The sequence below is a fragment of the Manis javanica genome, chromosome 4 (genome assembly GCF_040802235.1).
Source record: "Manis javanica isolate MJ-LG chromosome 4, MJ_LKY, whole genome shotgun sequence".
NCBI classification, from domain to species: Eukaryota; Metazoa; Chordata; class Mammalia; order Pholidota; family Manidae; genus Manis; species Manis javanica.
This window is the reverse complement of record NC_133159.1, coordinates 114,702,967-114,717,187: the sequence shown is the minus strand read 5'-3', so window position 1 is coordinate 114,717,187 and position 14,221 is coordinate 114,702,967. Positions and strand designations below refer to the sequence as shown.

Here is a 14,221-nt window from a genome sequence, read left to right as displayed (position 1 = left end):
GGTGTGCTTCAGGGACAAGGAAGAACCAATGTGGCTGTAGGGGTCGGGGAGGGAAAGAGGCTCACACACACACACGCATGTATTTGTTTATTCATTCCACATTTTCCACCACCAGGGGCCAGGCTCTGAGCACCTGCACACCTCCCACCCCTTCCCAATACACAAGAGCCTGGGAGCTCCCGGCCCACCTGAAACACAATCCTGGATTTCTCAAGCAGGTACTGGGAGGTTATTGCACCAGAAATCATGCCCCTGGGGTAGAGGAACACAGTCAGCTTGCACAGCATAGGGTTGGGTGGAGTGGCCTGGCGCTGCTCTGAGGGGCTGCGCAAGGACACGGAGCAGGCTGTGGGGCCCTTGGGGCCCCTCCACTGTCCCACTCACCCTTCCAGAGAGACCTCTATGAACTTTCCGAAGCGGCTGGAATTGTCGTTCCTGACGGTTTTGGCGTTACCAAAGGACTCCAAGAGGGGTGTTGCCTCCAGGATCTGGACCCCAGAAGATGTGGGAATTGTTCCGGGGGCCTAGAGTAGGGAGCATAACTAGCCCCCGGCTGAGGCTTCCCTGGACACAAGCCTCCCCAAGGACCCCTCTGTGGGGACAGGCACCAGTGGGCTCCCTATAGATCCCTAGGTGTCCAGTATCCCCTGAAGTCCCACCTCATGTTGCCAAACCCCAATTCAGACTATGGCTACTGCTCTCCCAGGCCCTCTCAGGGCAGCCCCAGCCAGGACAGGCTTTTGGATGCATCTTCCTGCCCATCCTGCCATCACACACACATGTGCACACATGTACCTCCCCCCCCACCCCGCACACACACACACTCCAATACCTTTATCTTCAGGAGCACCCAAGACAGTGAGAAGGCGAGAAGACAAGAACAGAAGAGAGTCACCCGCAGGACTGACCCCGTCTGCCCCCAGGATACCAGAGGCCTTAGACCATGGAGGGGCTGCCCAACCCCTGTGGCCCCAGGGGAGGTATGGCCAGGTGAGAGCAAAGCCATGACCCTCAAAGACCTCAGGTATCTGGGCTTGCGGCCTACAGTGTGGCCCCAGGGTGTGGGGGTCTGCTGGGTCTACCTGCCAAAAGGTTCTGTCCTCTTTACCCCACCCCCATGGCCACCACTGGCTGTCAATCACCTGGGCTCCTGGAGGGCCCTCCTCCCTGACCCTGGCCTTGCTCCCCCCAGGGGTCCTTCAAAAACCTGTGTTAGGTCACGTTCCCCCATGGCTCCCACGTCACTCAGGTTTAAAGCCAAGTCCTCGCTGTGGCCTCCAGGCCCTGCACAGTCCAACCCCTGGCTGGCCTCATCTCCTCTTCTCCCCCACTGCTCTGCTGGCCCTGTGGTTCTCCTGACTGTTCCCTTGACACCTAGGCACACACCTCCCTGGGCACCCAAATTCTCTCCCTCAGCACCACTGGCAAATCTCTCATTTATTCGTACCGTCTACCCCACCAGAAATGTTACTTTGGGGATGGTGCCAGTTCCCTCTATTTATTCCCACAGTAGAGTTTATATTGTGCCCACTGTACAGAGGAGTAGACAGAAGCTCAGACACGAGCAGGGGCCAACCTAGGGTTACCCAGTCAGTCAGGGTCTGCCTGGGCTTTGTTCTATACTATTCCTTAGTCTGGGAGCCCCTGAGGACATATAGACTGCTTCTCAGTTCACAGTGCCCCGCATGGAAAGGTAACATGCAGCCAGGGGCTGGCGCGAGGACTGGGGGCCGGCCAGGCCAGCCCCCAGGTGGGATGGTGCCTGCAGTTTGGGCTGGGCACCATCTAGGCACCTACCCTTCCACATAAACACAATTAACTTATATATACTTCTTTTCTTTCTGTCTCCTCCACTAAAACAAAATTCCTGTGGGATGAGAACATCTGTCTGTGTTGCTGCTGTCTGCCTCCCCAGCACGTAGGGGCCTGAAATGCAGTAGGTCCTCAGGAAATCTTTAAGGAGGTTGTAACATTCTCATGTTCGGAGACTCAGCTCTCCTGGCAACATCTGATCCTGCACGGACCCTGGCCTGGCATTCTCAGTGCCCCCAGTATCTACTTCCCCTACTCCCCAGGCCCAGGCCTGGGCTGCCTCTTTCACCATCAGGGCCCATGACCAGAGAGGGGAAGACAGGCAGGCGAAGAGGACTGAATCCCCTTGCCCATGTGGCTTCTCCTTTGGCCCAGCCCAGGAAGGCTCGCACCTGGAGCTGCTCTGGAGGACAACAGGACGGGGCTTTCCCATTGCTGCTCCCGGGAGGGGTGTCAGCAAGAGCCAGCCCTCTAGGAGCCTTCTCTGTGCAACCCTGTGCTCAGCCTTCCCATCCTCCAAGCGAGGCCAAGGAATCTTGCCTCCTGGGGAGCCTGAGGGGAACGCTCAGCTGAGGGTCCCAGGGGGTCATACTATGCAACAGGCAGATAGACTCACCTGCTGCATGATGCCCCGTTTCTGGTTCATGGCAGCCAAGTAGTGTAGAATCAGCTTTGTGGCCTCAGTTTTTCCAGAGCCACTCTCTCCACTGAACAGGCAAAGGAGCAGAGTGAGCCTCAACTGGTTCACTGCCTCTTCTGGGCACCCCTACCCCATGATGCAGGAAGACATGGGCAGGAGGCCCAGAGATGCTGAGTGATCTTCCCAGGTCCTTGGCAGGTCTGGCCTGATGCAGACCTGTTGCCTGAGAGGCCCTCCATACATCCCCCAAATGTCCCTGGCCTGATATGCTCACCTGATGATGATGCACTGGTTCTGTTTGGCATCAAGCATTTTGGCAAAGGCAAGATTTGCGATTGCAAAGAGATGCCTGGAGAGACAGGGCACAGGGATCACTGGGGCCAGCTCCTGCCTCCCCAACCTCCCAGGGGTTGGGCAGGAGGCATCTCTGTCCAGCCCAGTGGCCAAGCCTACTCCAACCCTGGGGAAATGCTCCCTGCCCTCATTTTGGTCTGAGCCACATTGGCCTCCAACCCAGAGTGGGCCGTGGCCAGGCTCAGGGCAAGAGTATTGAACTAAGCAGGTGAGCTGCCTACCACCATCAGCCATGACCCATGGCTGAGAGGCAGCCAGGGACTTGCCAAGCTCAGACAGGAACCCAAGAGACCCCACGGGAGCCCCTTCCCCCAGCCCCATTCAGATACTCACGGGGGATTCTCTCCCAGGGCCCTCCCACTGTACTGCTGCACCTGCTCCAGCCCATAGATTCCAAACATTTGGTATGGGTTCACTGACACCAGGATGCTGCCGATGTATGTCTGGGGGCAGACAGTGGTCTCAGTACCCATGGCTCCTCAGGACCCTTTGTGTCCCTCTCTCCCCTGCTCCTGGGAGCCTGGACCCCCATTTCCACAAGGACAAGTGTCTAGTTACCTGGCCTTGGTGTCTGCACCTTGAACCCTCAACAGCTAGATGGGTCATTGGCCCTGGTAGTGAAATTTTAGGCACTGTACCAGGCTGAAGCTGGGAGATTATAGTGAGCAATTCTGTAAAGGTGGCCATGTCACCTATTGCCTACTTCATTTATTCAGAGTCAAGGCCAGGTATGAGGACCTTCTGCTTCATAGTGAGGTCAAACCCCCACTGCCCAGAGTTGGGAGGGAGATTCTGAGGTGGCCAGTGCCCTCCTGGGTGGCCCTCCCTCCTGCACTGTGATTCTGGTCATCTTTAAACAGCTCCCTCCCATCCCTCTGACCTCCTGGGATCCAGGTCTGTGGATGCTAGGACCCCAGAAGCTTTATCCATCAGGTTCTTTGGGGGGTGGGGAGTCACACATTTGTGTGTTCCCTGCAGAGGTCTCTGCCCCCGGCATGTGCCATTCTAAGACTCTGTTTTAGGACTTTAGATTTCTGAGCCCAGGCTCTAATGTGCTATGCTCAAATGGCAGAAACCCCAGAGTTCAAACCAGAGTCTACAAGTCTAGGGCCCAGCAGGAGAAGTCTTTGCTTCCCACTGTGGCCCCAGAAGGCAGCTGCGTTCCCGATCTGAGCCCTGCACAGAATCAGCCCCAGGACTTACATAGATCAGGTTCCGGTCAAATCTGGTCTTCAGGTTGGACAGCACGATGGTCTCCTGGAGGTCTCTGGGAAGGTACAGAGAGGGACAGTCAGGGCCCACCTTCCCCTTCAGGGCAGGGCCTTGATTAGAAAGGCCTGAGTTCAAGTCCTGTCTCTGACACCAACTAATTGTAAGGCCTTGGGCAAGTTACTTAACTTCTCTGTGCCTCGGTTTCTCCATCTGTCCCTGGATATGATCATGATGGTCCCTATACTACCAGGCTTGGGGTGCTTTTAGGAAGCCTGCATGAGGTGGAGATACTGTGACTGGACAATGACATTGACCCCAACCCTCGCACTTTGGGCACCTCCAAACGGATAGCTGGAACCCAGAGCCTTGCAGTAACAGCCTCCCCACCCCCATCTTGTCGATGAGAAACTGAGGCACAGAGAGGCAAAGTGAATGTCTTGAGGTGCCCCAGCTGCTAAGTGGTGGGGCTGGGGTTTGAACCCAGGCCCACCTGACTCAGAGCTTTGACATTTGGCTTCCATGACACTGTCTGACCCCAACTTTGCAAATAAGGAAACTGTAACTCTGAAAATGTTTCAGGGGTGGTAGTAGGAGGAGGTGCTGTAGCTGGGAGTGTGGCAAACTGGCCGTGACCTCTTGCCAACCCCACCACCCTACGCACTCACTCCAACTGAGTCATGTCATCCACACCATCCTCCCGGTGCTGCTCACGGAACCGCGTGGAGGGCAGGTTGCGAAGGAAGTGCATCTGTGAGACAGAGCTTGTAGTCAGCCCGGTTGGTGGGCACCCAAACATGGCTTGGACATGCCTGGGACCTGCTTCCCTATGGATCAGGCCAGGTGGGCCTTGCAGGCCTCCTTACCATGGAACACTGTGGCCCACAGAGCCTGCATCCAACCCTGACTCAGGGACACATGCCTGCCCTCTGCCCATGTGTTCCCTGAGGCAGGTGCTCCTATGTCCTGACCCAGCAGTGAGCAAGCACACACAAACATTGCTATCTCTGATTGCCCAGAAGCCCTCCCAGCCTCATGTTCCCACAGCACTGACCCCCTTCCCCGGGTGGACTCCAAGGCTTTGCTTGTATGACAATGTGATGAATATGCAATCCTGCTACATGGGGCCTCTGGGAGGCTGAAACAGGCTGTCTCACTCAGAGCCACACCCCTGCATCCAGCCCAGGGGCAAATGCACAGACCCCTACAAGCAGATCCACACATAATGGCATTTGCACTCATAGAATTCCCACACACCCTGATGGTCTTGCAAGATGCCTAAGGAGATGCATGTGGTTCCTGGCCAGAGGCACATACACGTGCAGACACACACTCTCAATGTCCATTTGACACAATCTCGTGTGCATGGAGAGCTGGGGCTGTCCCCACACATGAGAGTCTCAAGATAAAAGTCCTGATGCCACCTTTGGGCTGCAGGATCTCTGCTGTGCCCACCTATGTACACAAGTGTGACCCAAGGACGTCGTACCTGTTCAAACCTTGGCTCACACATGCTCACACACTCACTTTGTTTGTGAGTTTCCTTGTTTGGCCATGGTACATACACCCAAGCACATGTCCCAGGCACACAGACCTGCATGTGACCCACATAACTTCAAGCACGTGTGTGTACCTGCTTTTCCAGCTTCTCAGATCCAACCCGCACCCCTTCCTGAGCAGGTGAGGAAAGGAGACACCAGGAGGGAGTCCTGCATGCTGTGTACCCACCACCAGACTAAGCAGGGTAGAGCAAGTGTCACCCTTGAGATCCTGGCCTCCCACGTACCCATGTGCACCAGTGGCCACAAACCCTGAATAATTCAGCCACTCACGTATTCCAGGGTGAGGAGGGCCCAGGCATCCTTGCCCCTCACCCCTGGGCGCCCTGCGCCCCGCTCCCACAGTGCTGCGGCCCACACGGCACGGGGCACCCGCCGCCGGGGCCAGGGCCCCCCCAGCAGCCAGGCTGCCCCAGTCGCCATTGCTGGGACGGCTAGCTGCCCACTCAACAGGGCACTGTCTGCAGAGGCTGAGAAACACCCGCCACCCATGTGCCCCACCCACACCAGGTATCCCAGGGGAGGCTCCGGTGACCAACCCCCTCCAACTGAGGGTCATTCGGCGTCAGGCTCACATTCCACAAGCATGGCAGCCAGGCATGAGCTTAGCACCTTTCAGACAAGCTGCCGGCCGCACACCTCACAAAGGGCCCAGAGAGACTCCTGGCTCAATCCCTGATCCACTGTGTGACCCTTTGGGCCTTGTTTTTCCCACCGTGCAATGAGGAGACTGGAAGTTCGGTTCCTGAGCCCCTCACCCTTGGATAGGCTAGAATCCTGCAGCCCCAGAGACTGCCTGTAAGCAGGACCTCAAAAAGAGAGAATAGTGAAGTTTGGGGTAAGGGCAGTTTAGGAAGCAGGAGGAACAGCAAGGACATGGATGTGGGGTTGGGACAGGGTGGTGAGGCAAGTCCTGTGGCTTTGTACTCAGGCAAAATCTCTGAGGGGCTGCAAAGTCTCAGACATGCTGTCTAGACTGGGCCAGGACAGGGCTGCCCAGAGCCAAGGCTGGGACAAGAACCATTCCACAAAGTGACCTGGGAGGAGTTACTGGAATATCTGTCCTGTGCCTGCCTGTGCTGAGCATCCCCTTTTCAATCTTCCAGAGGCTCTGGAGGCCAATGCTGTTCTCCCCAAGGTACAGATTGGATGACTGAGGCCCAAGCAGTCAGCAGCTCACCAAGGTCCTGAGGCTGTCTCCTGCCCTGTTTTTCAGGATGGAACCCCAAAGTCCTCCCTTTGACCTGTGCCACCATACCTTGTTCCACCAGCTCTTGGAGCCAACCTCTTCCCAGGGGCCTCTGTGGGGCAGGCAGGTGGCTCCAGGGCCCAAGCAGCAGGATGGAGGGAGGGTGAGCGCTCCTGGACAGCACTGGTGGGCCTCCACTGGCAGCAAGAAGTGGGACCAGAGCAAACTCCAGGCTCTTGGCTTGGGGCTGGGCTCTGGGTCCTGGGTCAGGTGGATGGGGGGCTGCAGGGTGGCAGGACCAACTCGCTGGGAAGAGCTGAGCTTTTGCACCCGTGGCATGACCACTGCTTGGCGTCGCTCACCCATCTTGAGCAGGAGCCCCAGGGCCCCAGTGGGAGACAAGGGGGCTGGGGCACTGGGCAGCATCCCCCAGCGGCGCCATGGCGGCCACGTGGCTCTCATCCTGTCACATGACACCAGTGGGCAGGAGAGGCTGAGCTTTAGTGCCTTCTGCTCTGGTGGGGAATCCTTGAGGGACTTTGGGGTTGGTGGCTTAGGCTCTGCTGCTGGCTCACGGTCCCCAGGAGTGGTCTCTTCTTCCAGCTTCTCTGGGCTGGGGCTGGCCGATTTGGCCAATTGTCCAGGCCCCAGATCATGGTGTCTACCCAGAAAGACACAGGTCGAGTGCGAGTGCGAGACTGGGTCCTCAGGCTGGGGAGCCAGAGATGACACAGAGCCCACATGTTGGAGGAAGGGGTTTTCAGGAACAGGGGGTGGCCTGGAAAAGCCTCTGCAGCTGCCTGCACCTCCTGGCCAGAGTGAGGGTGGGCGCTGAGTGGGAGGCATGTCCACATCCCAGCTGGGGGCCAGTGTAGGGACAGTCCAGGGTGTCTCTGAGTCCTCAGGCTCCCGCTGGCTCTCCTGGTGCTCAGGCACAGCTGCAGCTGCTGGCCAGGATCCAGCACCAGGAGGGCGGTGGAAGGGCTGGCGCACACGGGGCTTCACAGCCCTAGTGGGCGGCTCGCTGAGGCGGCGCCACGTGTGCGGCAGGCGGGAGGGTAGGTTGAGGGAGCGGCGCCAAGAGCTGCGGCCCAGCAGAGGCGGCAGCGAGGGCAGCCGTGGGGAGCCCAGTGTGGGTGAGTGGGGTGGGCCCAGGAGCCCAGAGACATAATGTGAGGATGGGGCCTCTCGCAGTGAGCGGGGACGAAAGGGCGTGGGTGAGAAGGGTGGCTGGAAGGGGCTGGTGTGGATGGATGGCTGAGGGGACAGGGGTCCTACGGGCAAGCGGTAGGCCAGGCAGGGCAGGCTCCTCAGGGAGGGCTGGGGTGGCCAGGCCCGCCTCCTCGACGCGTGTGGGGAGAGCCTGGGGAAACTGAAGGCAGCCCCTTGGCGGCAAAAGCCCCTGGAGGGCCGGGGTCTGTGGAAGGCTAGCAGGTTAGGGGGCACCTCGGGACTCACAGGAGGGGCCTCCACGAAGGCCCACCAGCTGGCCTGGGGTGTGAGTGGTACATGAGTGGGGGCGGCCCAGGGTGGCGGATGCTGGCGGAGGGAGCCATAGGGCGAAGTTGGCCTCGGCAGACCAGAGAGGGCGGGGGAGAAGGATGGGGCCAGCGGAGGGCTGGGGCTGGGGGGCCGCCGGGGCGCGGGGGGTGAGGTGAGCGTGCTCCAGTGGGAGGCTGTCCTGGGCCCAGGCGGGCGGTGGGAGTTGTTGCGAACCCATGCCTGGGCCCTCCTCAGCACGATGGGCGTGCTGGGCTGGTCGGGGTCCATGCCGGCCAGTTTGTAGCCAAAGCGCTTGTAGGCTGCCTCCCTGACTGCTGGGCCTCCCAGACGGGCCTTCTGGCTGCCCCTGAGCCGTGAAGCGGGCTTCTTTTCTGACAGAGTCTTTTTGAGGAAGCGTGCCAGTGAGGTAGCCGTGCGAGGTGCGGGGCGGCCCAACTCGGTGCTAAAGCCCAGGCCCCGGTGGGCACCGAAGGCTGAAAGGGCGCGCTGTAGGTTGCGCTGGCGAGGCGTGAGAAAGCCCCAAAAGGGGTGGGCATAGGGCACTGTGGGCATCTCCTCTTCATCTTCGTCTGCATCCCCCAAGGGCAGGGGGATGTCCAGGGAGGGAGGCAGGGGCACCTCCAGCTTCTCCTTCCCGAACAGCTTCACCTGGGGCCGCGGGAAGAGGCGGAACCTGCGGATGAGGGACAGCTTGGAACTGGAGGGCTTGTCCATGCCTTGCTGCTCGAAGAAGGCCGCACTGGGCAGGCGGAAGGAGGTTCTCTGCCGCTCCGCGCCCGCCTCCTCTGGCTCCTCCAGCTCCACGATGTCATCCATGGGGTGGGCGTATGGGTTGTGCGGTGACAGGACGGGCGGCGGCACCCAAGGGTACGCGAAGGACTCCTCTGGATAGAGATAGGGCACTTCAGGTGGGTAGATGGTCTGGTCCCCGCCACCATAGAGGCCTTCGGCATAGGTAACGCCACAGGGGGAACCATAGGGGGCGCCATAGGGCACTCCATAGGGATCAGCGTAGGGCACCGTACACGGGAGGTCGTACGAGGGGTCGTAGGGAGTGTATGGTGTGTAGGGATCCAGGTAGTAGCTGTGTGGGTGCGCCGCGCCCTCGTACTCATCGTAGTAGCTGTAGGGGGACGTGTACCCGTACGGGGGCGCGTAGGGGGGCTCGTAATCATCGTAGCCGTAGCCGTAAGCTGGGTAGTAGGAGCCGCTGTAATAGTCCGGGTGGCAGTGGTCGTAGGTGTCCTCAGGTGGGTACCCGTGCGCGTGGACTCCGTAGGGTGGCCAGGCCGGGCCGAAGGGGCCGTAGCCGACTGGGTAGGGCCCCTCCTCCTCGTACTGGTAGAGTGACTCCTGGTCGTAGTCGTCGTCGCCCTCCCGGTGGTAGTCATAATACTCTCCCAGGTCTTGGAAGCCCTCGAGCCCATACAGCGACTTGCGAGAGCCCAAATGCCGGAACGGGGTGTCTTCCTTGAAGGGCAGGAAGCCCACGGGCTCTCCCGACGTGTAGATGCTGCGGCTGCCGGGGAATCTGCGCAGGCGGCCTCCGTGCCCGTGCCGCAGGATCTCGGCCCCGGAGGGGAAGGGCAGCTTGCGAGAGCCTACGCGGGAGCCGGGCCGGTTGAGCCAGGCGTCCAGGGTGGCCTGCTCGCTGCCGGCCGCCTCTGCCTTCTTGATGAGGAACTTCTTGGTGAGCCAGTTGATGGCCGTGGACGCCTTGCTGAGTGACTGGGCACGCGGCCGCAGGCGGCCATAGCCGCGCCGTCCAGGGAAGCGGATCACCATGAAGGACGGCTTCTTGCCCTTCATGGCCCGCTTCTTCTTGCCCATGCGCATCTGCGTCATGAGCTTCGACGTCGACTTGAGCATGGTGCGTGCCTTCTTCTTGCGTTTGGTCTTCTGGGGGCCGGTGTGGAGGCCCCAGAAGAAGGCGGACGCACTCCGGAATTGGCCCTTCTTGGAGATCTTGGGTGTGCGGTCGCGGAAGCCCATGAACAGCCGTGATGTCCCCTTCAGGCTTCGTTTGGGCTTCTCCGGCCCTGGTGCCTTCTTCCCCTTTTTCCCTTTCTTGGCTTTCTTCTCATCTTCTTCCTCCTTTGCCATTGTGACTGCCTGCTCTCCACCCGCCTGGGGCTGGTTTCACACGCACAAGGACTTGGGAGACACAGGACCTGCTGGGTCTCCTGCCTGTGGCTGGACACGCGGCTTCCTCGGCCTGTAGCAGCCAGGACTGGCCTGGGTGGCCTGGGGAGGGAAGCCAAGCTTCTGGCTGGGACCTGGATTCTGAGAAGATGGATCCATAATTTATCTCCTCCAGAGGCCGCCTTGGGTTTCACTCTCAAGCGGTGGTGGAAAGTGCATGGGTGTTGTTTACCAGGGAGCTGGGGAAGCCTGGCTGAGAGGCCTGTGCTGGGGAAGCCCACCTTGGCCTTAGAGTTGCCATGTGGACAAGTGCTTGAAACGAGCTGATGGGAGTCAAGCCCTCCCTGTGCCTCAGCCAGCTCCGCCCACTAAAGTGAGCACTTGGGTCACTGCCATTTCACAGAGGAAGATACTGAGCCCCAGAGTGCAGAGACCATCTGCTCTGTACCACCTAGCACATCTGACTTGGTCGGAAGTGTAGCCACGTCTCCTGAACCAGGGTGGGATGTTTACAGCCCAACCAAGTCGCCTTTGAGCGGATCTTTGGACCCTTCAGGTCCTGGGCAAGTGGGGACGGGGGCTGGGCAGAGCAGATACCCAGGGCTGCGGTCAGCGTAACCGAAGCTGGTCAGTGCTCAGGAGTGTGAATAATGCATTGGGGAGAGCCAGCTAGCTGCCTGCTCCAGAGGCAGGGCAAGGTGGGGGCTGCTTAGTGCAAATCCAGGAGGGCCCTGTGCAGCCACATGCTGGGGGCTGGGGCAGCAGATAGGGAGGGTGGGTCGGGCCTGGCTCTGATCGCCAGCTTTGCCACTGACTGGCTGTGTGGCCTCAGGAAAGCCCTTGCCCTTTCTGGGCCTCAGTTTTCTTATCAGTAGCATAGGAATTATGAGCCGTGCCCTGTCTCCTTCACAAGAAGGACGCAAGACCTGATGCTGTTGGGTAGCATAAGTGGCTGGAGAAGCCACATGAGTGGCTCGAATCTGGGGCCCCTCCCAAGCCCTGGCCTCTCCTCCAGTTTCTGCCCTTGCTGAGAAGGCAGCGGCCGTGTGGGCCCTGTCCTCTCTGTGTGCAGATTGCTCCAGGGTGACACTTGACCTAAAGCCATGTGCCCACTGGCCAATGACCAGTCCACTTTTGAGAATCTGCAGTAAAAGAGGTAGCCTATTAGCTGAAGGGGTTGGGGAAAAACTTGGGGGTGGCAGTTGTGAGACCCGAGGCCTCAGACCTCCTCTTCCTCTTTTCCTCCTTTCTCTGCCCAAGAATCAAGGATCAGGGCATTACATGGGCCAGTGGGGGCTGAAGACAGATTTCAACTAATGTCAGGTGGAGGTGGGGACTTAGCTGACCTCAGAGCCTGGGCCTTCTAGGAATTCTGGGGCTGAGGACCCTACTTGAGCCACTGAGTGAGCCAGAGACCCAGTCAGGTGCTGAAGCCTCCACGGTACTCATCTCTGACATGCCGATGGAAGTCCCCCCTGCTTGTGGCCCCCATATGGTTTCCTTAGCATCCTGTAGCCAGCACACATTTGCTTGTCCACTCATTAATTTGTAAGTATTTATCGAAACCCTGCTGTGGGCCAGGCACCATCTCAGCACTGAGAATACAGTAAGAAGGAAATGGATAACCCCCTGCCCTTGTGGAGTTGACATGCAGAGGGGGAACTCAACAAACAGGGAAAATAATAGATAGATTTGGCCAGATGGTGGTAAATGCTGTGGACTGAAAAGCAGGCAAGAGCCACGAAGGTGGTGGGGGAGCAGTGCAACACTGCCTGGGAGTCGGGGAAGTGACATGGGGGCCCAGAGCCGCAGGAGGTGAGGGAAGGAGCTCTGATGTGTTGGAGGAACATCAAGGCCTGGGTGACCAGAGCGCAGTGAGGGGCAAAGGTGGGAGCTGAGTCAGAGGCGGGGGGTGAGGGCTTGGTTTTGACTCCAAGTAGGCTGAGCCATGGGAGAATTTTGTCAGGGAAAGGATGGGATTCAATCCAGTCTTCACAGGCTCCCTCCAGCTACTCTGGGAAGGACAGGCTGTGGGGAGGTGAGGGCAAACAGGAGTTGAGTGTGGAAGCCACTGTGGTGGTCCAGGTAAGCGATGCTGTGACCTGCACTGGCTTACGGGAATGCTGGTGAATTTTGCAGGTGGAGCCAACAGATTTACAGGTGAGACATAAGTAGCTCCAGGGTTTTCTGACTGAACAAGGAGAGGATGGAGAGGTTATTAGCTGAGATGAGGCAGAGGAGTGAAGACCAGACATCAGCTTTTGACAGGTTCATGTCAGGTGTCTGCTGGGCACTGCCGGGAAGCTGGGGGTGCATCACAGATCAGGGCTGAGGACATCAGGGAGACAGTGGTGTCTAAGTGGTATTGAAGTTGCAGTCCTGAAAGACACTGCCAGGGAATGAGTACTGATGGAGGAGAGGCCAAAGGAATGAGCCTCAGGCCCCTCTGGTGACAGGGAGGCAAGTGGCCAGGGAGGTCAGGGCGGCTGAAGCAAATGGGCACGTGAGTCAGGTTAGTTGAGCGCATAGAGCTGATTGTTGGATGCAACCGCACAGAGCTGCAGGGGTGGTCTCAGGGAAGTGGGGTGGTTACAGCCTGATGGAAGGTCAAGGGAAAAAGGGCCTGTGGTTGCAGGTGTGCATGCCTGTGAATGTATCAAAGCCCTCTGCATCAAAACACTTCTGTAGTGAATCGTGTGGTGTGTGAGTTATGTCTCAGTAAAGCTATTACAAAAAATAAGACTGAAGTGGGAGGAAGTGAGGAAGGACCCCACTGCTGGGTGCCCATAATCCTGTGCACATGGGAAGGGTGTGCACACCAAGCAGCTCATGGCGACATGCTATGGTCCGGTCTGTGATGGAATACTACAGCTGTAAAAAAGAATGTGGAAGGTCTATGTACTGAGATGAGACCATCTCCAAGATATGCCAGTGTACGGAGCTGGCTGCGGAGCAGTGGTGTCCATGGTATATACCTCAGCCTTCCTTTTGCTGAGGAGTTTGTGTGTGGCAAGGGTGAGGTTGTGGGGGTGGAGGGGGTGGCGGAGGATATAATTCATACTTATTTTTATTTACATGTACAAATATTGGAAAAGACAAGAAATTGATGAAAATTTTTATCTCGCTGTAAACCTTTCCATATCAGTTTGATTTCTGAACCATGTGAATGCATTTCTGATTCTGAGGAACAAAGTAACATTTATAAAGAGAAAAAGTGAAAATGGGAAAAAAATAATTGGAAACAGTGAATGGAAGCAACCTCTTAGAGGAGCTCCTGGGAGAATGTCAGGGCCTGAGACCACAGGGTCCAACCCTCCACCAACTGTACATAACATTTGAGAAAAATGAGCCAAGGAGAGCGGGCAGGGGGAGTTGGAGCTTGAGGACACCTACTAGAGCTACACCCCTGACTGCCCTAAGTTGGGGGTCCCTGGTGAGCATCTTTGGGCTCCGAAGTCCCTTTATCCAGATGAAAAGACTGAAACTCAGAGAGGTGAACCCCACTAGAGGAGGGCCATGGCGCACGGAGGACACCAAGCTGGGCTGCCCAGCGCTCTGGGCCAGGTCCCATCCGACTTGGATCGGAGCACAGCAAGGCATGCAGCTTCTGCACTTGGGTCTGTTCATCAGTAAGTGTGGGTCCTAACAGCACCTCCTACTCAGGGCTGAGTAAGCATTACATGAGATAGATGGAGAACTGGGCACAATGCCTGACCTGGAATAAACTGCCATTGCCATTACTCATGCCCTCCATCAGTATTATGGGTCACTGTTCCATTGGCTCTGGGAAGCTGGTCATGGTGATGGCTGGCA

The 14,221-nt window shown here is 58.0% G+C and overlaps 1 protein-coding gene across 1 annotated transcript in view; it reads right to left on the bottom strand.

Moving 5' to 3' along the window:
- The window catches only part of MYO15A (myosin XVA), a 50,054-nt gene extending 39,685 nt beyond the window's left edge, over nt 1-10,369 (bottom strand). Inside the window, exons 1-9 of the mRNA XM_073234712.1 lie at nt 6,833-10,369; nt 4,684-4,766; nt 4,010-4,073; nt 3,140-3,249; nt 2,727-2,801; nt 2,429-2,519; nt 833-838; nt 385-488; nt 189-252 (exon numbers count right to left, since the gene is read on the bottom strand). Coding sequence (XP_073090813.1) covers nt 189-252; nt 385-488; nt 833-838; nt 2,429-2,519; nt 2,727-2,801; nt 3,140-3,249; nt 4,010-4,073; nt 4,684-4,766; nt 6,833-10,369 — 4,134 coding nt within the window. The remainder of the gene's footprint in view (nt 1-188; nt 253-384; nt 489-832; nt 839-2,428; nt 2,520-2,726; nt 2,802-3,139; nt 3,250-4,009; nt 4,074-4,683; nt 4,767-6,832) is intronic.
- Between the last annotated feature and the right edge of the window lie 3,852 nt (nt 10,370-14,221).